Source organism: Rhinopithecus roxellana, chromosome 4 (genome assembly GCF_007565055.1).
Source record: "Rhinopithecus roxellana isolate Shanxi Qingling chromosome 4, ASM756505v1, whole genome shotgun sequence".
Classification (NCBI taxonomy): Eukaryota; Metazoa; Chordata; class Mammalia; order Primates; family Cercopithecidae; genus Rhinopithecus; species Rhinopithecus roxellana.
The window spans coordinates 60,001,123-60,028,059 of NC_044552.1; the positions used below are offsets into that span (position 1 = coordinate 60,001,123).

Here is a 26,937-nt window from a genome sequence, read left to right on the forward strand (position 1 = left end):
TCCACGTATACTTCAAGTAATAGAATACTATCACTTTGAATTTTAAAATGTTATGCAAAACAAAAAAAAGAGGCTGGTCCTGGTGGCTCACACTTGTGATCTCAGCACTTTGGGAGGCTGAGGCAGGCAGATCGCTTGAGTCCAGGAGTTCAGGATCAGCCTGGGCAACATGGCAAAACACTGTCTCTACAAAACAATACAAAAATTAGCTGGGCATGGTAGCATGTTCCTGTAGTCCCAGGTACTTGTAGGGCTGAGGTGGGAGGATTGCTCAAGCCCGGGAAGTCAAGGCTTCTGTACACTGAAATCATGCCACTGCACTCCAGCCTGGGTTACAAAGCGAGACCCTGTCTTAAAAAGTAAAAAAGAAAAATCACCAGCTTCACCATTTTGAACTATGCGATTCTGGGTAAGACCACCTCAAGCAAAAGGGTGTTGGTTTCCTGATGTGTAGAATGAGAATAATGTCTACTCACCCTGTAGGGTGTTTGGTGACAAAATAAGGCAAACCATTTCATCACCAGAACAAAAGTAGTGGTATGGTAATGCTTGTGTTTATAGTCATCATGGTGGTTAGTAGAAGAATCAAATTTTCTCCATCTGATGCTCAAACTTTCTTATGAATCTTTCCTACCCACCACCACCTTCATTTAAAACAGTGAGTCTAAGACCTTTTAGTTTCATACCACACCTGCCAGTCCTTGTGATACCAAATAATACGTCAACTGGAACACACCAGCAGGCTTGGTTTAACTCAGCTATTTACAGCTGCTAGTGTTTTCAGAAGCAAGCAGAAGTTAACTGTCTAGTCCCAGTGGTAACTATCTGATCTTTCACTGATTTCTAGACAGCCTCAGAGGAACACCACCTGAATCAATCAGAAATAACTAGTAAGGAAATTGAATTAACATTTTGAATTTAAAAACTTCTTTCCAGGTACCTTTTTGACTAGGTATGAGTCACCCTTAAGGCTACTAATTTTGCTTCATTAATTTTTATTCATCTTGTGTGTTGACTAAACAAGAAACAGCAATTACATCTTTTGAAAGACCTTTTGTGGTTTTTATCTTCTGTTTGTGATCTGGTAAGAAAAGAACTGTTTATATCTGAGTTTCATTTTCACCAAATCTCTGCATTGGTTTGGATGTATCTCTAAATGGTATGTGTTAGAAACTTGTCTGAGTCTTTTTTTTTCTGCGGCTGTAACAGCATACCACAAACTGGGTCATTTATAAAGAAAATAAATTTATTTCTCACAGTTCTAGAGGCCATGAAGTCCAAGTGCCTTGCAGCAGCATCTGGCCAGGCGCTTACTGCTGGCAGAGAGATCATGTGGTGAGAGAGCACAGGAGACACAGACAGACACAGACAGAAACCATGCATGCATGTGCAAGAGGGTAGGAGTGAGAGAGAGCCGAGAGAGTCACACTCACCTTTATAAAAACTCACTGTCGAGATAGCTAACCAACTCCGGAGACAGCAGCTTTAATCCTTCACAGGGTGGAGCCCTTATGACTGAATCACCTCTTAAAGATTCTACATCTCCACACTCTTACAATGGCACTTAAATTTCAGCATGAGTTTTGGAGGAGACATTTAGGTCATACAAAAACTTGATCCCCAGTGTGGTGGTATTGGGTGTTGGAACCTTCAAGAGGTTATTAGGCCATGAGGGTCCCCTTGAGTAAATTAATGTTGTTATCATGGGAGTGGTTTCTTATAAAAAGACAAGTTCAACCCACTCTTGCTCTCCTCCCTCTATTGCCTTCTCTTTGCCCTTCTACCTTCTGCCATTGGATGATGCAGCAAGAAGGCCCTCATGAGATGCTGGCACCTTGATCTTTGACTTCCTGGCCTTTAGAACCATGAGAAAATAAATACATTTTTTTTTTTTTTTTTTTTTTTTTTGAGATGGAGTCTCGCTGTGTTGCCCAGACTGGAGTGCAGCGGCAGCGATCTCGGCTCCCTGCAAGCTCCACCTCCTGGGTTCACGCCATTCTCCCGCCTCAGCCTCCCGAGTATCTGGGACTACAGGTGCCCACCACCACACCCGGCTAATTTTTTGTGTTTTTAGTAGAGACGAGGTTTCACCGTGTTAGCCAGGATGGTCTCGATCTCCTGACCTCAAGATCCGCCCACCTTGGCCTCCCAAAGTGCTGGGATTACAGGTATGAGCCACCACGCCCGGCCAAAATAAATACATTTTCTTTATAAATTACCCAGTCTCAGGTATTCCATTATAGCAACACAAAACAGACTAAGGCAGAGATCTAATCACAAATCTTACATGTTGATGTTAAAGATAGTTTCCTTAGTCGGTATTTTGATATCAACAGGTCTGTATTTTATATGTTGTAACCTACTACAGAGAACTTTTATATGGCCATTTTGAGAAAATATTTTAATTATTTTCTTCTCTACTGACAAGTAATCTTCCTTCTCTACTGACAAGTGAATGGTAATAATGAAAATTTCTCTTTCATTTGCCATTTCTTTCTGCTTTACTGTATTGATAGAGTACCTGTTATTAATGGTCATTACAGTACCTCTTATTTTCTCTTAAAGAACTTGTTTTATGTTTTCTTCAAGACACATGATAAGTAGCAAAGAGATGGTCCAGCATTGTTTACTGCAGAAAACAGTGCACTAGGAGGTTTGGCACCGAGGACCTATCTAACTTACACAGTATCCTGAACCAAGTTACTTAAATTCTCTGTGCTTCTGTAAGTTGGCAACAGCAAAAGTATATGTGAAAATGAAAAATAAGAAACTAGATGAAATAAGATTATTATAGCTGCCCTTTGTTACACAGCTGATAAAAAATACAGCTATTCTAAGGCCTTCGGAATAAATTACAGAATTAAATTTTTGAGAAAAATGCCATTGATTTATTTCAGTTTAGCAATTTTTCAGAAGGTTTCAGTGCTTGACAGTGTAACTGTAAGAATATCACTATTTATTAAAAGAGCTGGTTCATTCATTTACATTTATTGAGAACCTATTATGAGTCAGGCATTGTTTTAGGCACTAGGGATAAAGTTGCAAATAAACAAAATCTCTACTCCTGGAATTTAGAATCTTGTGAGCGTTCTTCTAGGTTATTTCCCCTAAAATTTAAACTAACTAGTTTGCTCAAATTAAAAGGAGTATTTTACCCTGCTGTAGTGCTATATGTGTGCGTGGTTCTTAAAGTTCATGCTGTCCCGTGTACTGTTTAGTAACAGAATTGTTTATTATTATGATTCTGGTATGTTAATGAAGGGGTACTCATTTGCAAATAACTGTTTAATCTGATTAAAATCTGGCAGCTCTCTTAAAAATAAAGACAGTTAAAATGCATAGTCACTGGCCTGCTGTATTGAATATGCAATTGAAAAACATTAAGAAGGGCATATCCTATTTATCACTTTTAATGAATCTTTCACCCTGGTCCCACTGTAAGCCCTTGATGGTATTCCTGTCATCCCATCCATATGCTGCTAAAAGCATTAACTATTCTTGGCTCTGTGCATGCCTTAGTATAAAATCAAAATCTCTAGGTTTTGATCACATATAAGCAAGCTTAAAAAAATCATTATCATTACCATATCCTCATTAAGATGATGGGCCCCGACCATCTCTTCATGTTTGCCTTACAATCTAAAATTCATGTATGCAAAGGGAATTTTTCTTATCCTTTTGAAAGAAGAATGATAAATATTTATACAGCCTTAACTCTTTCAAGCAGGCATAGGATCATGTTTTAGAAATGACAGGAAGCTGCTCTGGGTTGGTTTTTTTCCCCCCCCCCAGCATAATTCATCTTTCCAATAGCCACTGAAAAAAACTGGAATTGCAGATTTATCAATACTGGAGAATTTTCCTACCCTCTTGCCATAAATATGTTTTGTCTTATGTTTCTGCAACCCTTTTGAGCCATGGCTTCGAAAAGCAAAGAGGTCCCTCTGCTTTTCAGGCAGGGTTCCCCCAGAGAAATGGCAGTATGCCTACCAGGAATGCTGACCTGTGCTCAAGACCAAGATCCTAATTCCTCCTACAGCCTTTTCCTTTTTTAGCATATTTTTAAGCATATTTTTTAGCATATTTCCTTTTTTAGCGTATTTATTTATGTAGCATATTCCTTTTTCCATATTTAGCAATAATCTGGACTCCACGTAACTAGTCACATATCCATACACTGTTGCTTTCTGAAAGTTACTCCTCTCTGAAGCAGCAATTAGAGCCCAACACAGTTTTCTACTTGAAATTAAAATTCCCTCATGACTACTTTGAATAAAGACGTCCAGTAGTAATGTCGAAGTTATGAATGTGTTTCAGCTCGCAGAGCTGTCTTCTTATAATAAATGAAAGATGTGTGTTAGTTAAATATAGACCATCCTGGAGATAGTAGAAGTGCTATGGGTTATGTTACCAATAATAATCTAACTTGTCCTGCACCTGCTGTTGGACCTCCTCCATATGATTACTTCTGCCAGTGACTCCCAAAAGCCAGGTTATTCATCTGAAGACAACTCAAGACTAAAACTACATCATTACTGTTATAAACCAGAAATAAAATTCTAAGCCCCCCACCCAACTGAATGGACCCATCCTCTTGGCCAGGGACATTCAAAGTTAACCTGAAAAACTGTGATACTTTAGGCCATGAGAGGAAGCAGGGATGGGGGGTTGGGGGAGGGTAGGTTGGACATGCCTCATTATGCTCTGTTTGGAATTCAGGTACAGCTGACCAGCAGTAACATTAAAACAGAGAACTTAAGTCTGACAAAACAGACTTTTTGTAACAATAAGATACCAGATTCCAACCTGATTCTGGCACAGCATCACATGACAGATAACAGGCCCTAAAAGAAATAAAAATATTTTACCCCCAAATACATTTCTTTGACTTTTTTTTTTTTTTTTTTTTTTTTTTTGAGACGGAGTCTTGCTCTGTCTCCCAGGCTAGAGTGCAATGATACGACCTCGGCTTACTGCAATCTCACCTCCCAGGTTCAAGCGATTCTTCTGCCTCAGCCTCCTGAGTAGCTGGGATTATAGATGCCCACCACCATGCCCGGCTAATTTTTGTATTTTTAGTAGAGATGGAATTTCACCATGTTGGCCAGGCTGGTCTCTAACTCCTGGCCTCAAGTAATCCACCCGCCTCGGCCTGCCCAAAGTGCTGGGATTACAGGCGTGAGTCACCATGCAGAAACCAGCTGTTAAATGCTGAGTAGTTCACCACATAGAGAAAGGCCTTTTAGAATTCAAGTGATCGTCTAAGGTTTATTTTAGCTGTATACTATCATGTGCAAAGTATTATAGCATTAAAATATCTCACCTTAGGCCTCTAGCCAATGCTTTTATTTAATTAATTTATTTCTTTGAGATAGGGTCTCACTTTGTTCCCAGGCTGGAGTGCAGTGGCACGCTCATAGCTCACTGGTGCCTTGACCTTCTGGGCTCAAGTGATCCTCCCACCTCAGCCTCTGCAGTAGCTAGGACCACAGGTGTACACTACCATGTGCAGCTAACTTTTTTTTCTTTTTTTTTTTTTCTGTAGAGATGGGGTTTCACTATGTTGCCCAGGCTGGTCTCAAACTCCTGGGCTCAAGTGATTCACCCACCTCAACCTCCCAAAGTGCTAGGATTACAGGGTGAGCCACAGTACCCAACCTATGATTTTAATGACTTGAATATTCTCAAGGTCTCTTAGTTCCTACAATGCAGTAATTTTGTAGCAGTTTGAAAATCCGGACATACTAAATAGGTTTTCCCAGCTACTCCTTGAGTTGGCTCTGTTTCTGCTATTTAGTCTCAGGAACCATTGCAGTGGCTCCTATCTACATCTGTGATAAACAGCTTTTCCTAGAACACCTTGCAGACATGGCAATGTTCAGGTTTAAGTAGACGATGTACTATTGTGTTTGGCAGGAGAGGCCATTTAAAAAAAAAAAAAAAGCAGCCCTCATACTAAATTTCTTTTGAAAGGTGTTACTGATCAAAAAATATAGCTCAGAATCGAAAATTGTTTGGACTAAATAATTGTGTCCTTTCTCTCACCTTCTCACTCAATCCTTCCCCCAAAGTAGATTGATGTGAAAAAGTACATAGGATTGCTTAAAGCTTTTATCTTTCTTAGTAATCACCCTGGAAGAATTTTTAAATTATTGATTTAAGTGAAATCTTTTATTCTTGGTTTAAATGTATACAAAAACTACTCACATGCTCACCTGCAATCTTGATTTTCTTTGAATTTCATCTGTTTCCTTGCTTGTCTACATCAAGGGGAAATAGGGAGAGAGGATAGGTCTGAACCAAAGTACTCCCACTTAAATGGCATGATGTGTATATGTATCTATGAGTGTGTGCATGCCTGTGTGTGCACACAGCAAATTACTGGTTGCGATAAAATTTGTTAGAATTTCAATTTAGCTTCATTAAGTCTGAGACAGGGAAGAAATATTAAGGGAGAAATAGAATCGGTGAAGAGAAATAAATACTAGATCAATTTTCTTTCAAGAAAGATGTTTTAGAAGAAGTAGTATTCATTTTTTAGGTCATCATTGACATTTCTCAATCTTATATCCCTATAAACTGCATATCAGGACTTGTACATGCTTGAAGAAGCTACATTTTCACCGCAGGAGAGGAAATCAGAATAAAGCATTGAGATGCAGGTGCACAGTAATACAAGTGGGCTCTTTCCCCTGAAGCCTGAATGCCTGGCCAATAATGCAGAAGCTCTTGGAGCGGGCCTCTCAGGGTCTCCCGGAGCTAAGCCAAGAAGTATGGGGGTGGGGCGGGGGGGGGCGGTCAGGAGAGAATAATTGTTATTCAGTCTTCTTTAATGAGATGTATTGCCCACTGCTGAAAGATTGTGGCAGTGCCTTTTGTTATGCTAATTAGACACCATTAGAGCTTGGCTCTCTTTGATTTCTGCTTAATCTTTTCTGCTTCCTCAGCCTCAATCCTGACTGGCAAATGGTTGAAAGATGGTGGGGTGTACTGCACGTGTTATTTATTGCTCACATCTATGCTGAGTTCTTTGGGGAATGGGGGGGATAATGTAAGATTCATCTTACCAAAGGCAGTACATATTTTGGACATTCATTTTTGGCTTATATTTTTAAAAAATGAATTTTTGGATAATGGTTACTTTCTGCCTTTTAAGTCCAAATGCCACTGTTTTTTATATGGTTGCTTTTGCAGCCACACTGAATGGAAAATGACAGATTGGAAAATGTAGATGGCCTCTCCTTGGTTGCCTGGATTTCCCTAAAAACAGTGAGCAAATTGATCATGCCATAAGGTTTTAGGGAGGCTGTGGTCAACCAGAAAAATGGAAGCAGGAATAATTTAATGGTCAAAAAAAGCAATTTTGCTATTCAAAATTCCTGCCTTTACAGTTTATAGACATGTATACATTCCTTCCTAAAACTAAAACATTACGTTTGCACGATTACCACAATTAAGAGTGTGGTGAGTTTTTTTTTTTTTTTTTTTTTTTTAAATGACTAATATCGTTTCTAAAACAGTGAAATGGTAGATTTCCGCTAAATTTTTAAAAACAACATCATCGTGTTTTAGAGCAGCCCTCTCCAATAAAAATATGGAATCAACCACAGATGTTACTTTAAATTTTTTGATAGCCATATTAACAAAGTAAAAAGAAACAGGTGAAATGTGTTTGAATAATGTATTTTATTTACTCCAGTATATCAAAAGTATTATCACTTCAGCAGGTATTCAGTATAGAAATTAATGAGATGTCTTACATTCTTTTATTCATGTTAAATTTTTGAAATCCGGTGTGTACTTTGCACTGGTGTGTGTTTTATAACACATCTCAGTTTAGATTTGCCACATTTTAAGTGCCCAGTGGCCACATATGGCTGGGGCTACTGTATACACGGTGCAGTTTTAAAGTAATTGAGTAATTCACCCCTTGCCTAAAACAACTGTCAGGATAGAATCCATTTTTAACATTATAGATTAACTATTATGAGGTCCGTGAGCTTGACCAAGTCACTTAATCTCTAAGGGGCCTGTATTCTCATCTGTAATATGAAGAGTTTGTCCTAAATGATCTCTGAAGTCCTCTCTTCTATCCAATCTAGCTCTGAATTCATGATTTTAAACCTTCTCATTTAGAAGTTGGGTAGGCTGGAGCTTATCCATCCTTTCTCATAATTTAGTATTTGAAAAGAAGCTTTCTTATGCCATAAAGATAATTAGAAAGTGTCCTGCATACCACGCCCACACCTTTGTTTCTTCCAAATGTCTGAATCTTTCTCTGAATTATTCTGAGTTTTATGCCATTGGTAATGCCTGGCAGTGTGGCTCACTGAGGTGCCTGACGCCCTATGCTTTTGGAATGAAGACTTGGAGCAGTGAAGATGTGAGGGGAGTTGGGAAGTGGTTGCTGCAAATTACTAGATTACATAAACAGTCTCTCTCTCCAATGCTTTTGCTTTTGCTTTTCTTTCTCTTTTTTTTAAATTTTGGCTTACTTTTTGTATTGTCAGTGAAACAAAGCTTCTACAAGCACCTTCCAAGAAAGTGACCTATTGAATGTTATCACTGGTTACTTGTGTGCCTTTTGGGGATGGGGAATGTATGAAAAAAATGTTTTCCCAGAAGCACAGCACAGTATTCATACATATTTTTGCCCGTTTCTGGAAAAAAAGGACATTTCCTTATTTTAGTGTTTCTTTGTTGAAAATGAAGTGAAACTTTTTTCACATATGTACTGTATGTAGGTAATTTCGATTTTGGGTTTTGAATTGCTTTTTTAGCAGTTTATTTTTCTGTTAGGAACTTTTATTGTTTTCTTACTGTTTTGTAAAGGCTCTTTATATATACTATGTAACATATAACATGTCAATATATGTCATACTTGCAATTTTTTCTATTTGCTTTTTGACTTTCTGACGATCCTAATATACTTTTTTTTCATCAGTGGTTAACTTCTCATTTATGGCGACATGGCATTATCTTAAAAATGTTTCATCAACACATTACATGTCTAATAATTTATATTTCCTCCAAGTATTTTGTGGCTTCTTCTTTTTCATCTTTTCAACCGACAAATAAAATCATATCTCTTTAAGGTGTACAACCTACTTTTATGAGTAGGTCCCTTTCTGAGAATCTGCTCTCAAAGAAGACTGGCCTAGACTTGCCAAATAATGGCTGAGAGAGACCAATGGGAATAGATCAGGAGGGTGGAAGTGAATGGAAATTCTGTTCAATTTTTAGGTTTGGGCTTTTCATTAAAAAGTTCTACACTTATATCCAGTGTTGGTTCTACTGGCCCTTTCCATGAATCAGATCTCTTGGATAGATCTTACTGGCAGGATCTGGCCATAGGACTTCAGTTTTCAATGTTGAGCACTTTCCCAGGCTGCCTGGGCATGACAGAGCTTGCCCACTGTGGGGAAAAACAGACCTGATGTACTTTGTGCTGGCTCTGTGATAGGAGGGTCAACTTGTTTGGGTTTGTTGAGAGGGTAGATTTCATGTTATATGTTCTTACCACAATTTTTTTTTTTTTAATTCCACAAAAAGCATTATAGGCAATAGCTTTGAATGCTCTAGAATACTCAGAATGTACAGGCAGGTGGTTAAAATGCAGCTGCTTTTTGAACTAGCGGTTTAGTTAGCATTAGATATGGATCCCTGATGCCAGGCAGGAAGGCGTCAGCGCGGCATTTCCTGTGTAACTATTTACTCTTACTATTGGCTCTCGATCAGCAGATGAAAATAGCTTTGTTACTAAGAATGGGATTTTGCCCCCAGCGGGGAAGAGACTACCTTGGATTGTCTTCCTCTTACTGGGGTAGACACGGCTAGAAGAAAACCAACCAGCGTGAACAAAAGCACAAGGGGATACTTGTTAGAAGAAACTTCGTGGTCTGATTTGATTCAATAGAACTGCCTCGGGTCTGGTCACAAAGAAGGGAAGAAGAACTTTTGAAAAGCCAAATTGTTTTGCAATTTTTCTTTCTACTTAGGTTATTTCTGAAATGCACAGAAGGAAGAAATAAGGTTACTAAGATACTCATGGCAATTAATAGATAAGCATAGATACTTAAAAAGGTGGCTATGCCACTTCAAAGGAACATTCTTCCCCTTTTGAGTACATTTATATCTATTAATAAGTGTATCTAAAGAATTTTTTTTTCCACAGAGGACAATGTTTTCAAATAATCTAACAAATGCCTTTTTTTGTCATTGTTTAAGAATCAGTTACCAGTTCTAGTGCTTTGAGAATAAACTGTCCAACATCTTCTCTTAAGAACGCTTAAGTAGACCAATAAACTGATGGCTAGCATTTTGAATACGATGGACTTAAAGGCTCATTACTTGTTTTCTATGCTATCATCATTTTTGACACACATTCCTGTGTCGTGGCCCTATTTCATTATAGAATGGCATTGTGGGGTAAGGATGATATTAAATTTTAATGTTATTGCTATTGTTACTGTTGACCGTTTTTAGCATAAGTATGCCTGGTTCTTTAATTCCAGCTTCTGCAGGGCCAGAAAATAGAAGTGTGCATAAACAGTCAGGAAAATTACTGTATACCCAGGAGACCCAGCATCGCATGCTCTGCCTGTTGTGAATGATGAATCAAAATGGAAAGGTTATCATTTTCATTAGCTAGGAAAGAACAAGACCATACTTTTCTCCGAGTGTAATTACAGCGGTTCACTGGCAACATTACACTGCAGTAATTAGTCTAAAGGTGTATGTGAGGGCAGGCTTTTGCACAGACACTAGAAATATTATTTCAGAGTTTAAGGTCACAGCCTTGTGTTTAACATGTTCCAGGCAGCTTGGGCGGGGGGGAGGGGCGGGGAACCTAATTTGACTGGAGCTAAAGAAAGACATTTGACATTTCCCAGAATCATGCATTCAGAAACCAGTTAGGTCAAAAAATTGTATTCTATTATCTACAATAAAAGAAAAAACTTAGCTACAGAAGTAGCATGTCAGAATATTCTGTAGGATAAACACAGATAAAATTCAAGTTTATTAGGACCATGATGTAAATGATTACAGGAACTTTTGCTATGTGTGTTTTAATCTCCATTCTTTTCCTAAGGCAAAGAATGGACAGAAAAGATAATTGTCAGCAGTTCTTCAAGGGAAACAAAATAGTTTCTTTCTCCTTAACACTGTTTTCAAGAAATAAATGTCTATCTTGCACAGGTCCATGTATCTATGTCCTTTGTGAATGTTTTGGTACTCTAAATAGTAATATTGAAATCTTTTTGTAACTCAGCATCTCAGAATACAAATTGATTGACATTATTTTCCAAAGCCACGTCAGGCTTTCTGTTCACGTAAAGCAAAAGTAAGAAGAAAAAAAAAAGTTATAAAGAGAAAAGCAAATTTTACAGTTTATGTTTAAAGCCATATATGAGTTTAAGAGAAACCTTTTGCTTTTCCTAGTCCAAAGAATACTTTTGCAAGCAACATTTCTTACTGGGTTAAAAGTATTAGCCCAAATACCCTGATGTCTTTGTTTAATTTGAGTAATGTCTGCCTTTCTTCAAACAATTCTGTTTCTCTCTTTATATCCTTATATAGCCTTGTAGAATATTGTTTGTTTCAGGACAAATGATGACTTAGAGTGTACTTGAGGAGCATTCATTCAGCAACCAAGTTCTGTTGGAAACCACAGCTTTTTAAATGCAAGTGTGTGTTTTATCTGCATTCTCTGCTGGCCATATGGTTAGAACTGATGTTTTTCACAACTTCAGGCACTTGGGAAATTTAAGCATAGATGTGACACAAATGACACAGCTAGCTGATTATGTAACTTACTGAAAAATCTACCCCAAAATTGAATTTAAAAACATTGCTATTTGTTTGTCACAGATGTTTCTCTACTCAAGGAAAAGTCATACACTGCAGAATTAGATCCGTGATGTTGTAAGTTTTCCACAGCTAGCAATTAAATAGGAGGCATTGAGTAGTGGGAAGAGTTCAAAGACTTCCCTTTCTTCTGCCACTGCCACTGAGCAAATCACCCATCTTGCCAGACCTTAGTTCTCTCCCTGTGGAATCAGAGAGATTGCTAAGCCCCCTCCAAGGTCTTACTTTCTTTGTCTGTCTAGGGGAATACTGCTTTTATTTTCTGCCTTTGTGGTTTTCATTAAAAAAAAAGTATAAGAGCGTTTCTCATATCTTTCAACAAGGCCTAGAAAATTGTAGCACACTCTTTCTTTCACAGCTGGGGTCGTATTTCCCAGCAGCCCTGCAAGGTTGGCAGTAATACAGGGTCTTGTAGAGATGTTTCCTGCACCCTCCTTCACTTTAGTGACCCAGTCAGAGAAAGCAAGGAATGGTTTAGCAGGAATATTTTTATAATTCATTTTTCATAAAATGTCTTTAAATAACGTTAAAATGACGAAATGAAATTCTGTACATCCTAGGAAAAAATTACTTTCTCTACTTACGTTTGATGAATACATTATGAAGTATGCCTAGGTTGTTAAAGCAGGTGCCAGAACCAACAGCCACTTTCAAAAGTCCATAGAGCTGAATTAAGTAAAAGAATAAGCTCTGAAGGTAAGAATTGTCCCTTACTTCAGATAGCTACAATCAAGTTACTTTTCTGACAGATCTCTTAAAAGGCAAAGCTTTGTAAATGGAAGCTCAGTTTCCCCTGGAAATACTGTAGCCTTTGTATTCTCAACAGAAGCTTTTAACCTCTAGCGTGTTACAGAAATTAAATAAACATCATTTTATTTAACCAACCATAAACTATACGCCTACAAACAAATCAGAAGGAAAAGGACATCTTTCTTAGGATTATAAGAAAATACTTTGGGGCCGGGCATGGGGGCTCACGCCTGTAATCCTAACACTTTGGGAGGCCAAGGTAGGCGGGTCACGAGGTCAGGAGATCGAGACCATCCTGGCTAACACAGTGAAACCCCATCTCTACTAAAAAAAAAAAAAAAAAAAAAAATTAGCCAGGCATGGTGGCGGGTGCCTGTAGTCCCAGCTACTCGGAAGGCTGAAATAGGAGAATGGTGTAAACCTGGGAGGCGGAGCTTGCAGTGAGCCGAGATCACGCCACTGTACTCTGGTCTGGGCAACAGAGCAAGACTCCATCTCAAAAAAAAAAAAAGAAACAAAGTACTTTGTTGAGATTTCCTTTTTTTTTTTTTTTTTCAGAGATAGGATATCTCTCTTCTGTCACTGGTCTAGAATGCAGTGGTGCAATCATAGCTCACTGCAACCTTGAACTCCCGGACTCAAACAATCCTCCTGCTTTAGCGTTCCAAGTAGCTGGGACTACAGATGTGTACCACCACACCCTGCTGATTTTTTAATTTTTTTTTGTAGAAACAAGGTCATGCTATGTGGCCCAGGCTAGTCTCTAACTCCTGGCCTCACATGATTCTCCCCGCCTTGGCCTCCCAGAATGCTGCGATTACAGGTGTGCGCCACCCACCACACCCACCCAAGCTTTGTTGAGATTTTGGCAGACTTCTTTAAGGAAACTTCAAGTCACTCAATAGCCTCTTGAGATACCTTGTAATTGTTTCCTGGCAGGTACTGTATTGAAAATCAAGTTGTTGGTTTAAGTACAGCAAGAAGGTAGCTGTAATTTGCAGAGGGCTCTAAGCATATATTGCTGTTTAAGAAAAGAAAGAAAGAGAGAGAATGAGAGAGACAGGCTTGATTTAGTGTACATACTTTCCTTCAGCTGATTCCCATGAAACCTTTGGATGTCCTGATCCCCAACCTACAGATCTACCTTCAAGAATGACTTAAACTCCATAATTGAAAGATCCTTTAAATATTGTAATCCGCCTCCCCTTCAGCAGCCCTACTCTCTTCTCCCTACTTCCGTCCCACTTCTACCAGCTTCTCATTTTTAGATGAGGAAGGTGAAGGCCCAAAACATAGGTCTCTTTTATCTCAAAAATAATCTACTCCGACCCTGTGTCTTTGTCCCCTACTGACCAATCCATATATGTGGCATCTGTTGATTTCAAAGAACCCTCTTCAGACTCTTTTCCCTTGGGTTCTTCTAGAACTATGTGCTTCTGCTTCTGACCTTTTGTTGTCCATCCATCACTTTCCGCTTTCTTCCTAACCTTGAACGTTACAATTCTCTTGATGCCACCCACTAGACCATTCTTTGGACTTAGAATTTCAGTTGTATCTTAATCATTTCTGCTGAACAATTATATTGTGCTCTGTCTTAGTTCATTTTCTGTTGCTATAACAGAATACCCAAGACTGGATAATTTATAAGGAAAATAAGTTTATGTGGCTCATGATTTTGGAAGCTGAGAAGTCCAAGATCAGGCAACCCATTTAGTGAGAACTTCAACTCAGCAGAAAGCAGAAGGGCTTTCAAAGAGACCAAACACGAAAGGCAGCCTCACGTTATAACAACTGGCTCTCATGTGAACTTATCCATTCTCTCAAGAACTAACTCAGTCCCTGGAGAAAGACGCTAACTGATCTTAATGACCTAATCACTTCTTAAAGACATCACCTCCCAACACTGTGACATTGGCAATTAAATTTCAACATGAGTTTTGTCGGGGACAAACTATAGCAGGCTGCCAGTCACACATTTTATGAGAACCATGGTTTTCAACCTCTTCCTTACTTGCGGGATGTTGTCTATTTTTCACAATGATGTAACCTTTTCCTGTTGGTAGTTTCAGCTGTTAGGCAAGGATCTGTCAGCGATGGTGAGGCAGCCATAGAAGTTTGCTTCTCAGATGTGTGTAGAGTCTCCTTAAGACAAACTCTGATCCCTTCTAGTGGACTACTTCTGCCATTAGCATAATAGATACCTGGGTGGTGTGGTCCTAGAGTCCTGAAGATATCTGTAGCCTTGCCACTTTTCTCCAGATGCCCTGCCTTAGTTCTGTGACTAGAACTTCCTTACTCGGATAGCAGAGGCATTCTTTGGTTATGGCAAGCCAGGATGATTACTCTCAATTTTGTTATATGAGGGTCTTTAACCACACATGGCTACCATATGGGGTGGGAGAGACAGCAGCTGGAAAGTGTAGGGGAAGTGGCTCATTTAATTTTTTTTTTTTTTTTTTTTTTTTGCGACGGAGTCTCGCTCTGTCGCCCGGGCTGGAGTGCAGTGGCTGGATCTCAGCTCACTGCAAGCTCCGCCTCCTGGGTTTACACCATTCTCCTGCCTCAGCCTCCCGAGTAGCTGGGACTACAGGTGCCCGCCACCTCGCCCGGCTCGTTTTTTTGTATTTTTTAGTAGAGACGGGGTTTCACTGTTAGCCAGGATGGTCTCGATCTCCTGACCTCGTGATCCGCCCGTCTCGGCCTCCCAAAGTGCTGGGATTACAGGCTTGGGAAGTGGCTCATTTTAAAAAGAAATTTGAGGCTTGTATATTTTTGCTTAGCCCACAAGTTCCTTTGCAACCAAGGTGAAGTTGCATCTTCCAGAATGTCATCTGAACTCATTCTTCCATAACTTCAGTGTTGACTTTAATATTATTTGGAATAGTTGATTCTCTTAAAGGTTATATTTGATATTCACTTCAATGTGACTTCATTCATTAAAAAATATTGAGGGAAACATTTATTATTTTTTGTTTGTTCATTTGTTGTGATAGGTTCTCACTCTGTTGCCCACACTGGAGTGCAGTGGCATGATCAAAGCTTACTGCAGCCTCCAACTCCCGGGCTCCGGCAAGTCATATATATTTATAATATATATGTATACATATATTTATTTTAAGGGGTGAGGACGGATTGCAGCAGCTTTTGATCAAAGCCCTAGCCTTCCTAGGCTCATTTTTGCTCAGGATGCTCTGGAGATTTTGTTTTGGTTCCGTTTTGAGACAGAGTCTCACTCTGTCACCCAACCTGGAGTGCAGGGGTGCAATCTCATCTCACTGCAACATCTGCCTCCCGGGTTCAAGCAATCCTCCCACCTCAGCCTCCCAAGTAGCTGGGACTACAGGCACATGCCACCACACCTGGCTAATTTTTGTATTTTTAGTAGAAACAGAGTTTCACCATGTTGGCCAGGCTGGTCTCGAACTCCTGGCTTCAAGTGATCCACCCACCCTGGCCTCCCAAGGTGCTGGGATTACAGGCGTGAGCCATTGTGCCTGGCCTCTGGAGATGTTTTATTTATTTATGTATTTACTTTTCTGAGACAGGATCTTACTCAGTCACCCATACTGGAATGCAGTAGAATGATCACAACTCACTGCACCCTCAACCTGCCAGGCCCAAGCGATCCTCCCACCTCAGCCTCTGGAGTAGCTGGGACTATAGGCACACACCACCACACTCGGCTAATTTCTATATTTTTTGTAGGGGCGGGGTTTTGCCATGTTACCCAGGCGGGTCTCAAACTCCTGGACTCAAATCTGCCCACCTCTGCCTCCCAAAGTGCTGGGATTACAGGCATGAGCCACTGGGCCTTGCCAGTGACACTGGGGGCACAAATAGGATGACTCCTCAGTTGAGGACACAAATAGGACGACTGAAAAGGTGTTTACCACTATGAATTAGTGCACATTGCGGTTCTCCTGAGTCTCTTTGGCAAATAATAGTTAAATACTCACCTACAAATAGTTATCTTATGGTTGATTAAAAGCCCGGCTTTCTACTATATAAGCATAGCAAGTCTTTTTAACTCTGTATATATTACTGTCATTGTTATCATCTCCAGATGAAATAGAGCAGCCCAGACATGATGGCCCTTACTCTCCACATTGATTCTAATAAGAAGAAAGAAGCAGCATAGTGTTCAGTGGCTCTACAGTTTCACATTGTTGTTAATTTCCTGAAAACTTGATGTTAAATGAAGTGTAATTGCAGATTTCCTTAAGAACCATTGACAGATACTTATCCTAAGTCATAAGCAACTCACACTGTGAAATGTGTGCAAACATTCTAAGTTTTCTTCTAGAAGAATATACTTCAGTGAGACCCAATATCCCCCAGCCCTTTTCGACAAACAGAGCCAGTGAAGTTCAATATGGAAGTTGGGGAAAATTTCTTTTTTGCCACTTGATTTTTTTAAGGGGATTAATGTTGCCAGAACTTCCATTGTTTTTCAGAGAATGAAAAGAGTCTTTAATAAGTGTCATCTCAGAGACCTTACAACTTTTGGCTAAGAGGGCTACACTTTGAATGAGATAGTAAACTAGATAGTAAATTATGGTGTATTTAGGTACTGGCATTGTATGATGGAGAGGGGAGTTTGATTTTGTTTTTAATTGTTAGGTGGTCTATTTAGTGCAGCTGTGTTTATGTTTCCTTCATGGTAACCGCCTGAACGTGGTGACAAGTCCCTACAAATGAGAATAGGAATTTTAAAAAATTATCTTGCCAATGGGCTTTAATTTTGGGGGTCATAATTATTAAGTAGCAATGGTAAAAATAATCCCCAGCACAGTCATTTAGTACAGTTGGTTGGCTGTATCAGACATTTTGACAACCTTGTAAAAAGAGTAATTGAGGCTAGGCATGGTGGCTCACGCCTGTAATCCCAGCACTTTGGGAGGCCAAGGTGAGTGGATCACCTGAGGTCAGGAGTTCGAGACTAGCCTGGCCAACATGGCGAAACCCCATCTCTACTAAAAATACAAAAATTAGCCAGGTGTGGTGGCGCATGCCTGTAATCCCAGCTACTCGGGAGGCTGAGGCAGAAGAATTGTTTGAACCCAGGAGGCGACATTTGCAGTGAGCCAACATCACACCATTGAACTCTAGCCTGGGTGACAGAGCGAGACTCTGTCCCAAAAAAAAAAAAAAAAAGAGTGATTGATACCTTAAATGCTACATTTCACAGTAGAATAAACTTGGAAATTGTAAATTTCCTGAGAATAGTCACACTTCTTTACCCATTGTTTTGGCTGATTTACTTCTTTGCTGTTAAAAATGGGTGCTTAGATCATAATGTACATCAATCCTGTAGAAAATTAGCAGTTCCATATTTTTGCTGTCTTTCTCTTTAAAAAATAATAAATGAACATGGGGCCATGACTGCAGCATACAGACAGTTGACTGTGACAGAGAAAATGTATATAATAAGTAAACAGCTCTGTGAATTACTCAGTACTTTCAGAATTGTGTGCAAGATACGAAATGTGGAGGTGCAAGGTCCTAATGACTGGTTTCCAGAGGCATTTTCTTTAGTGTTACATCCCTTATAACTCAAATTAATGTTTATTACTATTCTTTTATATTGCCAAAATATTTTCATGTATTTGGATTAGAAGCAGCTTGTTCTGGCTTGTTTTGCAACTTTGTTTCAGGAAACAAAGTGATATTTAGAAGATTTTTGTATGTCATAGAAGCTTTAATTATCTTACTTATGTTGAAGGAGATTAAGTTCTGTTTCAGAGTTATGTAAGAAAATAAGAGTTTATACTATGCTAATTTTATGTTGCCAGATAATTAATGTCTTTCAAAAAATGTGAATCCGTGATTTGAGCAGTGTTCACTGTTAAATAACCAGCAATGTAGAGTCTACTTTAAATTCAAGAAGACGCTACTTGGTCCAGACCTACTTGGGCTGGCCTTTGTTTTAATTTCATTTTTGGATTCACAGGTGTTTACCCGTTTTTTCCCTCCCCTTCTCTCCACAGATTGGTGAAAGACAGCAAGTGTTAGTAACAGAAGAGTCTTTTGATTCCAAGTTTTATGTTGCACACAATCAATTCTATGAGCAGGTAAGAGGCACTTCAGTATTCTTGAGTTTTCTCCAAAATGAGAAAGAGTCCTGAAAGTTTAAGCAAAGGGCATTTAAAGGGGAGAGTGTTGAATCTTGTCACAACAAGGCTGTTTTATAGCCTCCAGCCAGCCAGGCTAACATGGGCTTTATCTTTGTGACTTACTCTACAATATGTTCTGTACAAAGGAATAGGTGTATTTAGTCTATTTTAGTTCACATTAATCTTTGACAGGACCAGCCTTAGGCTTTTGGGCGTTTGGAACTAGGCAATTAGCACTGCCAAAATTCCCACACCCTGGCAAAGCAGGGGGGAAAGTCCTGCTCAGACGGCAGGAAGGATGTCTGCATGGGCGACAGCAGCGTGAAAGGGCAGGGATTTCCTCTCACCGGCACATCACCCGGACAGTTTTTTTAGTTGGTCGGTTGATTGGTTGGGTTTTTAGTTTTGTTTGGTTTTAGTATTTGTTTTTGTTTGTTTATTTGTTGTTTTTTTTTTTTAACTTCTACCTTGATAAAAATGCTAGGAGCAGAGGAAAAAGAGTCTATTCCTTGGACTCAACTCAAATTGTATGAACGACTGTGCAGAACAGTGTGAGAATCAAACCAGCTTCACTGTGAGAGCTTTGGAGGCCATCCCTAGGGGCGCCCCCACTTACTAGCCCTCCTTCCCTGCCCATCTAAGCTGGCCTGCATTTGCCCACCGAGGAGCCTGACTTCTGTTTCAGCATTGGGGTTTCTACTCCTCCAGGTGGGAGAGCAATTCAAAAGTGACTGAGGAAAACAGAGTGCCTCTTTCAGGGGCATTGACCCTGTCAAGGGCCAAGGCCAGGGAAGAGATGGGATACGCCCTCCTCTCCCATCTCATGATAGCCTGTGTGGGAGACGCTCATGGGCATATGGAGATCTTCATTGATCATTCTGGATTGTATTAAAATCAAATGGAGCTTCCTGCTTTTTTGCTTCTTTCTCATCAGATGAGAGGTGAAAATGTTTGCTATGGGTCATGGCTGAAATTTGGGCCTGAGAAGACGCTGAAGGCCAGTGTGGACAAGTCGGATGAGGGATGGGCAGAGGAAGCAGGCTGCCTCTGTCAGAAGGCAGGAAAGCAGGAGCTGAAGAGGCCCCTAGCATTGACATTCCCCAGGGAATCATCTCAGACTGGGCAGTGGGTCCCCAGGAAACAGGGGACTTTTCAAAGCCCAGACTAAACGTGCTCTGTTCAGTACCAGTGGAGACTGCAGTTGAGGAAGGGCTCCCAGCACTCTATGTCTGGACTGCGTCGCTTCCCCATTTCCCATCTCATTAATATACTCCAGAGGGCCATTTTCCTATTCAGGCCAACCTTCTGCTCAGCCCTGGGGAGGAGCTTGATTGCATTTTGGTTGCCTCTTCTCTCTCCTTTCTCTTGCCATCTGGGTTTTGCCTCAGCAGGGAACTTTTTTCCCTTCATTTTAAAGGCAGTGGCATGCCTCGTTAGCTGCTTCCTCCAATTTAAAGCAGTCGGGCTTTTTCCAATTATTAAAACTGGAGGAGGGGAAAACACTGAGCCCTTCATTCAGATCAAGGCAGCAGATCAAGGAGGGTTATTTTTCCCCAGAATAGTACCAAATCTCCCAGGGTTAGTTTGGTCTAGAGATTTTCTTATTTTATAAAAACTGATTTAAAAGGGCTTTTTATATCCTAACACTAAAGCTCTTTTAGTTCGTTTTGCCTGCCATAAGTAATTCACCACCCAGGTGACCTTTTTCTTATACTTTGATGAAGCAGTGTACTCAGTGGTCATAAAAATCAAACTCAGACCAAGATTCAATTTTGCCTCTCAGAGAGATTGGCTGTGGAACTCCTGGCTCTCATCTGACTTTTCTGTCTCTACAACTAAGCATATCAAAGATTTTCTGGGAATTATTTTTCTAAATAAGATGAGTTCCAGAGGTGAAGATTATATCTAGAGATCCAAGCATTACTGGATTAGAATCGGTCTATTTATTTTGGATTCTAACTTGAAAAGACTGGCAAGTCGCGCCAGTGCTGAAATAGAAGTGTGAGGGAGACATCGTGCACACAAGCTACCTGCAGGTCCCAAAGGAAGGGAAACGTTTGCTTGAGGTAAACAAGCACTTTTATCAGGAATCTCTAGTGGAGAGAGACCACCTGACAGTTTCCTGTGAACAAGCCAAAGTACCCTTCAGAGGACTGGTTCTAGATGGAGATAGATCCCCAGGACTGACAAACACATGCTTTTTCTAACAGAGCAAGGGAAAGAAACGGCAGCCGTTCGTTTCAGGAGTCCTTTAGCTCCAAACAGTGGTGTTCGGTGTTATTGGAAGGTTCTTTTAAATGTTTCTCCTTCTCCCTCAGAACACAGCAGGCACACATGCGCGAACACAGACACACAGGCTTGTGTTTGAAGTGTCTTTTCAAACCGTTACTCTGACAGCTCACTTGGAAAGTATTAAAAGTGTAAGGCTTTCATCAGTATTGTCTCGGTTTTCCTCATTGCATAGAATAGCCAAGAGCAACATATCAAAGGCCTGTCCAGAAGTGACTGATTGCTGGGGGTTTCCCAGGTCTGCCTTCCACGTGCCTCAGGACATTAGGCGCATCCTGCACTGGAAAAGCACTGCCTAGGGGCCCGGGAGCCCCTCCCAGAAGTGCCTTTCCTTCCTGCAGGCTCCCCAGACCCTTGAGCAGCTAGAAGATAGAGCCCACTTTGGAGGGGATCCCGGAATAGAAAAATGACACTGAGGGACAATGAGGAAACCTGGATAATTAAGTATGCCTTCGGTTAATAGTATTAATAATATATCAATTTTGGTTCATTAATTGTGGCAAATGTACTATAGTAATGTAAGATGGTAAATAATAAGGAAACTGGGAGTTGGGTACACAGGAGCTCTCCATACTATCTTTGCAATAATTCTATAAATCTGACACTGTTCTAAAGTAAAATGTTTATTTTTAAAAATTAAGCCTCTTAAACAAATGTGTTTAAGGTTTTAGTGCCAAAGAACTCTGCGTTCATGGGGAAAATGGTTGAAGTGGACATCTGTGAATCAGGCAAACATTTTATGAAAGGGCAGCCGGTATCTGATGCCAAAGTGTACACACCCTCCATCAGCAAACCTCTAGCAAAGGGAGAAGTCTCAGGTTTGACAAAGGTAAGTAAAAGATGCTCTCCTCTCTACACTGCTAGTAAAACAGCAGCTGTGGAAGCACAGTGATTCCAGACCATGTTTCTGTTATCATTTATAGTTCCCTTTTTATGTATGCATGAGGCTTTAATCCTTTCTGACAGATTGAAATCTGAATTAGAAAGATGTGTTTTTGCTGATGCTGATAGCTTTGCTTCTCTGGCTGTAAAGGGAATAAGCTGTTTCTGCTTCCAGTTTAGAAGTAGGGGGTAAAAGCCATTATTTGCAGGCGAAAATGTTGACACCAAAAGATGATCTGATCCAGTATGTTTCTATGTCAGTAGATCCTGAGTGGAAAGGGATAAGGAAAGGGGTGTTTTCTTGCTTTACTAAGCTGTTTATACTGTAGTAAAATCCTACAGCTGAACAGGCACTAAACCGTATCATATATGCAGTTACGGTGCCTTTCAGAAGGGTGTTAGCTGGATATCTACTTTAGTCATGTGGAGTGAAAATTAAACATTTTTTTTCTTTCTATAAAAAAGTAACCTGACCCCTATTTTATACCTTGGTAAATATGGCCGTTTGCCAAGCTCTCTCTTACATTTCATTGAGCTCCAGTTGTAAAAGCTGATGGAGTGTGAAATGAAAATGTGTATCACATTTCTAAGCATCATTTGATGTCCTTTCTCCAACACAATTGTTAAGCCCTTAAAAAAAAAAAGCATATAGCAATGATTTAACATATGGAAAAAAACCCTGATATTTATCTGGCCATGTAATTCCAAAATTGTTTTAATCTGTGTATAATCTTGTTCTTCCAAATAAATTGCAAGGACATGTTCGTTAAAATAAAGCAAATACAGCTTCACTCTGGCAATAGCAACAAAGACAATACTATTGTCCGTGTTCTCACTGATTGTGTGGATTCTTGTGTCCAATAGGAGTGATAATTTGCATGTGCTTGACAAGTGCCCATGAAGGATCTGCATGCATGGCCGTCTAACCCATAGTGGAATGGTATAGACCAGCTTTTGTCAAAATTCTACCAAATGTATCAGCCTGCACAATCAGGAGATAACTCTAAAACTTGATGAGCATAACCATTCATTTTTGCTGTTTATAAAAAAAAAAAAAAAAAAATCATACTTGACGGATAGGATAGGGGGCCAGGAAGGAGCAGTGTAACCTGGCATTTAAATTATATTGCTAGAGATTTGGCTTTTGATATGTTAGCCAAACTCTGAAATTTTTTTTTAAGAAGTCAGCTTATTTTTTGTTTTGTTTTGTTTTTCCACATAGTGTGTTTTACAAGGTTAATTTCAGATTGCCACAGTGAAAAGGGTTTCTCAGCAAGAAACAGTAGTGGGGAAATTATTATTTCAAAGACTCTGCCTGGTTTAATTCCCTCACGTTTGCCTCTTGGAAAGGGTAGTATTCTAAACATCACCATTGACAATACATAAATAAGGAAATGTAGTGTCCCTCTCTTTGTTCCTTAACTATAGTGTTACTATCTAAAAGGGCAGTTCCATTTGAATTCTGTGGGGCACCCTTTCTACTCTCCCATCCTTTCCTCTAGTCTAGACAATGGTATCATCAGTTCTACCACTAGCCCAACTCTAAACCAGAATAGCCCAAAAGTTCCAGATAAGATGAGGAAGCCAGTCGGTTGCTGGTCTGCCAGAGCCTCTAGAAATAGTGTTGTAGCATGAGGCCACTGGCGTAGGAATATTGATTTGGGTATTTACATTAAGAAAAACAGTAAGGCTTTTGTTTGTTTGTTTTGAGAGAGGGTCTCCCTCTGTCACCCAGGCTGGAATGCAATGGTGTGATCACAGCTCATTGCAACCTCTGCCTCCTGGGCGCAAGCAATCTTCCCACATCAGCCTCCTGAGTAGCTGGGGCTATCGGCACATACCACCATCCTGGCTAATTTTTTTTTTTTTTTTTTTTTTTTTTTTTAGACAGAGTCTCACTCTGTTGCCCAGGCTGGAGTGCAGTGGCATGCAATCTCAGCTCACTGCAGCCTCCACCTCCCTGCAGCCTCCACCTCCCAAGTTCAAGCAATTCTCATGTCTCAGTCTCCTGAGTAGCTGGAATTACAGGCACGCACCACTATACCCAGCTGATTTTTTATTTTTAGTAGAGACAGGGTTTCACCATGTTGGCCAGGCTGGTCTTGAACTCCTGACCTCAGGTGATCCTCCCACCTCAGCTTCCCAAAGTGCTGAAATTACAGGCATGAGCCACTGTGCTCAGCCCCGGCTGATATTGTTTATTTTTTGTAGAGACAGGGTCTCTCTTTGTTGCCCAAGTTCGTCTTGAACTCCTGGCCTCAAGTCTCCCACCTTGGTCTCCCTGGCATCTAAAGCAAAATACTATGCTTTGGACTTATTTTGTCTCACTTGACCTCTTTTTTTTTTTTTTTTTTTTTGAAATGGAATTTTGCTTGTCGCCCAGGCTGGAGTGCAGTGGCACAATCTCACTGCAACCTCCGCCTTCCAGGTTCAAGCGATTCTCCTGCCTCAGCCTTCCGAGTAGCTGGGATTACAGGCGTGTGCCACCACACCCAGCTAATCACCTGACCTCTTTTGATGAAACTGATGAGAAGTACAACAGACTAGAAGGGTGTTCTCAAAATGATGGTGGGAATGGGTGAAAGTTATGTGTGCATTTTTAGTGAAAGGGACAGAAGAATAGGAAACTTGAGAAAAACACAGTTTTAAGATGCTAAGAACATCGATATTTTCATCTTGTGCTCACATGCAGCCTAATTTTGTGGTAACCTGCTTATTGTGATGATCTTTTTATACAATTAAGATTTCTGTGGAAAAATTGCTATGCTGTTCAATTACTCCACCTGAAGAAAACGTGTGGATAGACAGGACCTAGGGTCAGCGATACCAAATCCATGACCATGTACTAGTTTGAAAAATTATCTGAAAGCCATCATCAAAGATTGGGATCAAGGATTTTTCTGTTTTAACTCCATTAAGGAACTCTATTTATGGAAATTTTATGAACATTTTCAAGCATATACAAAAGTAGAGAGAATAGTGTAATAATCCCACATACCTATTACCCACCCTTAGCAGTCATCAAATCACCAGCCAATCTTATGTCATCTGTGCTCTTATCTACCCCCATTCCCCCAACCCTGATTATTTTGAAGAAAATCCCGTTTACATTTTATGTTATCTAGAAATATACTAGTAAATGCCTCTAAAAGATAAAGATTCCTTTTACAAACATAATCACCATATATTATCAAATTTTAAAATCATTACCCATAATTGTCGTTGGCTAAATATTCCATGCCTACTTCTGGGACCCGAAGTCAGCATTTATGGCGTGCTTATCATGGCCAAATACCATGCTAAATATGTTACGTGTGTTCACTCGTATCATCCTCATAACCCTGAGAGGTAGGCACTATTATTATCCCCATTTCACAGATAAGGAATCTGAGCATCCATAACTCAATAAATAGCTTATCTGGAGTCACAACGTTTGAAGGTAGAAGAGGGAAGCCAGGATTTATGTCCCCACTTTCAAGCCTTTGTTTTTGTTTTTGTGTTTTACTTGTGGTAAAATATACATAACATAAAATTTACTGTCTTACTCATTTGTAAGTGTATAGTTAGTGGTGTTAAGTACGTTCTCATTGTTGTACAACCAATCTCCAGAACTTTTCGTCTCGCAAAATTGAAACCCTGTACTCATTAAGCAGTAACTCCTCATTTCCCCCTTCCCTCAGCCTTCTAATCTACTTTCTGCCTCTATGAATTTGATTACTTTTGGTACCTCGTATCAGCGGAGTTGTACGCTCACCAGTGTTTATCTTTTTGTGACTTGCTCATTTCACTTAGCATAATGTCCCCGGGGTTCATCCATGTTGTAGCATGTGTCAGAATTTTTTCTCCTTTTTAGGGCTAAATACTATTCCATTGGATGTGGATGCCATGTTTCATTTATTCATTCGTCCTTTGATGGCCATTTAGGTTGTTTCTACCATTTGGCTATTATGAATAATGTTTGCTACGAACATGCGTGCACAGATATCTCTTCAAATCCCTGCTCTCAATTATTTGGGGTATTTGTCCAGACATAGGATTGCTGGATTGTATGGTATCTCTATTTTTAATCTTTTGAGGGGCTGCCATCCTGTTTTCCATGGCAGCTGTACCATTTTACATTTCTACCAATAGTGCACAAGGGTTCCAGTCTCTCCACATTCACATCAACACTTACTTTCTCTCTCTCTCTCTCTCTTTTTTTTGTTTTGTTTTGTTTTGTTTTGTTTTGATAGTAACCATCCTAATCAGCATGAGTCAAGCCCGTATTTTTAAGCCCAGGTCCAGACTGCCTTACCCATTTTAATTGCAGGAGTCTTATTTGATAACTTCTGGACACTAGTTTCTTTTTGTATACCGAAGTAAGCTTACACTGGATACAAAAAAAATAGTAAGTAAGAGAAAGAGGGAAAAACGAGAAAATGGACAGTCTTAATTATCTTCTCTGTGGGTTCAGTTAAAAATGGCATTAGAGATCTGTCTCTCTTAGGAATATGTGAGAATGTGAACATTACTGCTGTCTGTTTTCATAAAGGCTAACTAGTTTTACTACTAATGTTCTTTCTTCTTGTCTGGCCTATGTTATAACAAATCACTTGAATCTTACCATTTCTAAGATTGATTCTTAAGAAGTCAGAACTATTCTTTGCCTGGTACAAGATAGAAAAGAACATTTTCCCTTCTAATTTTAAACTTATGAAAAGTTTGATTGCAAAGTTTTTGCTTGTTGAATTCATTCTTAATAGTAAAAATTGCTTTAAAGAAAGAAGAAGTCGAGTAGCATCATGAAAATTCTAAATGACCTGGACTCTGTCAGGTTTGGGTTCACATTACAGTGACAGTGCCTATGATGAAGTACAACTTTCTTGGCTCACGGTGTCTTCATTTGTATAACGGAGCTAACAACTGATTTGCAGAGGATTAAGTTAAATCATGTGGACAAAGTGCACAATGCATACTAAGTGTGTTAAATATTTTAAAGAAAGAATTCAATAAGTATAGCTTTAAAAAGCAGTGGCTTCCTGGCTTTTATTTTTAT

At 39.7% G+C, this 26,937-nt stretch overlaps 1 protein-coding gene across 2 annotated transcripts in view; it reads left to right on the plus strand.

The window, feature by feature from the left end:
* Window positions 1–26,937, plus strand: part of CDKAL1 (CDK5 regulatory subunit associated protein 1 like 1) — a 718,226-nt gene that overhangs the window by 665,809 nt on the left and 25,480 nt on the right. For both annotated transcript variants that reach the window (XM_010354099.2, XM_030929089.1), the window contains 2 exons: window positions 18,606–18,689; window positions 21,685–21,849. In XM_010354099.2, the coding sequence (XP_010352401.1) occupies window positions 18,606–18,689; window positions 21,685–21,849 (249 nt within the window). The remainder of the gene's footprint in view (window positions 1–18,605; window positions 18,690–21,684; window positions 21,850–26,937) is intronic.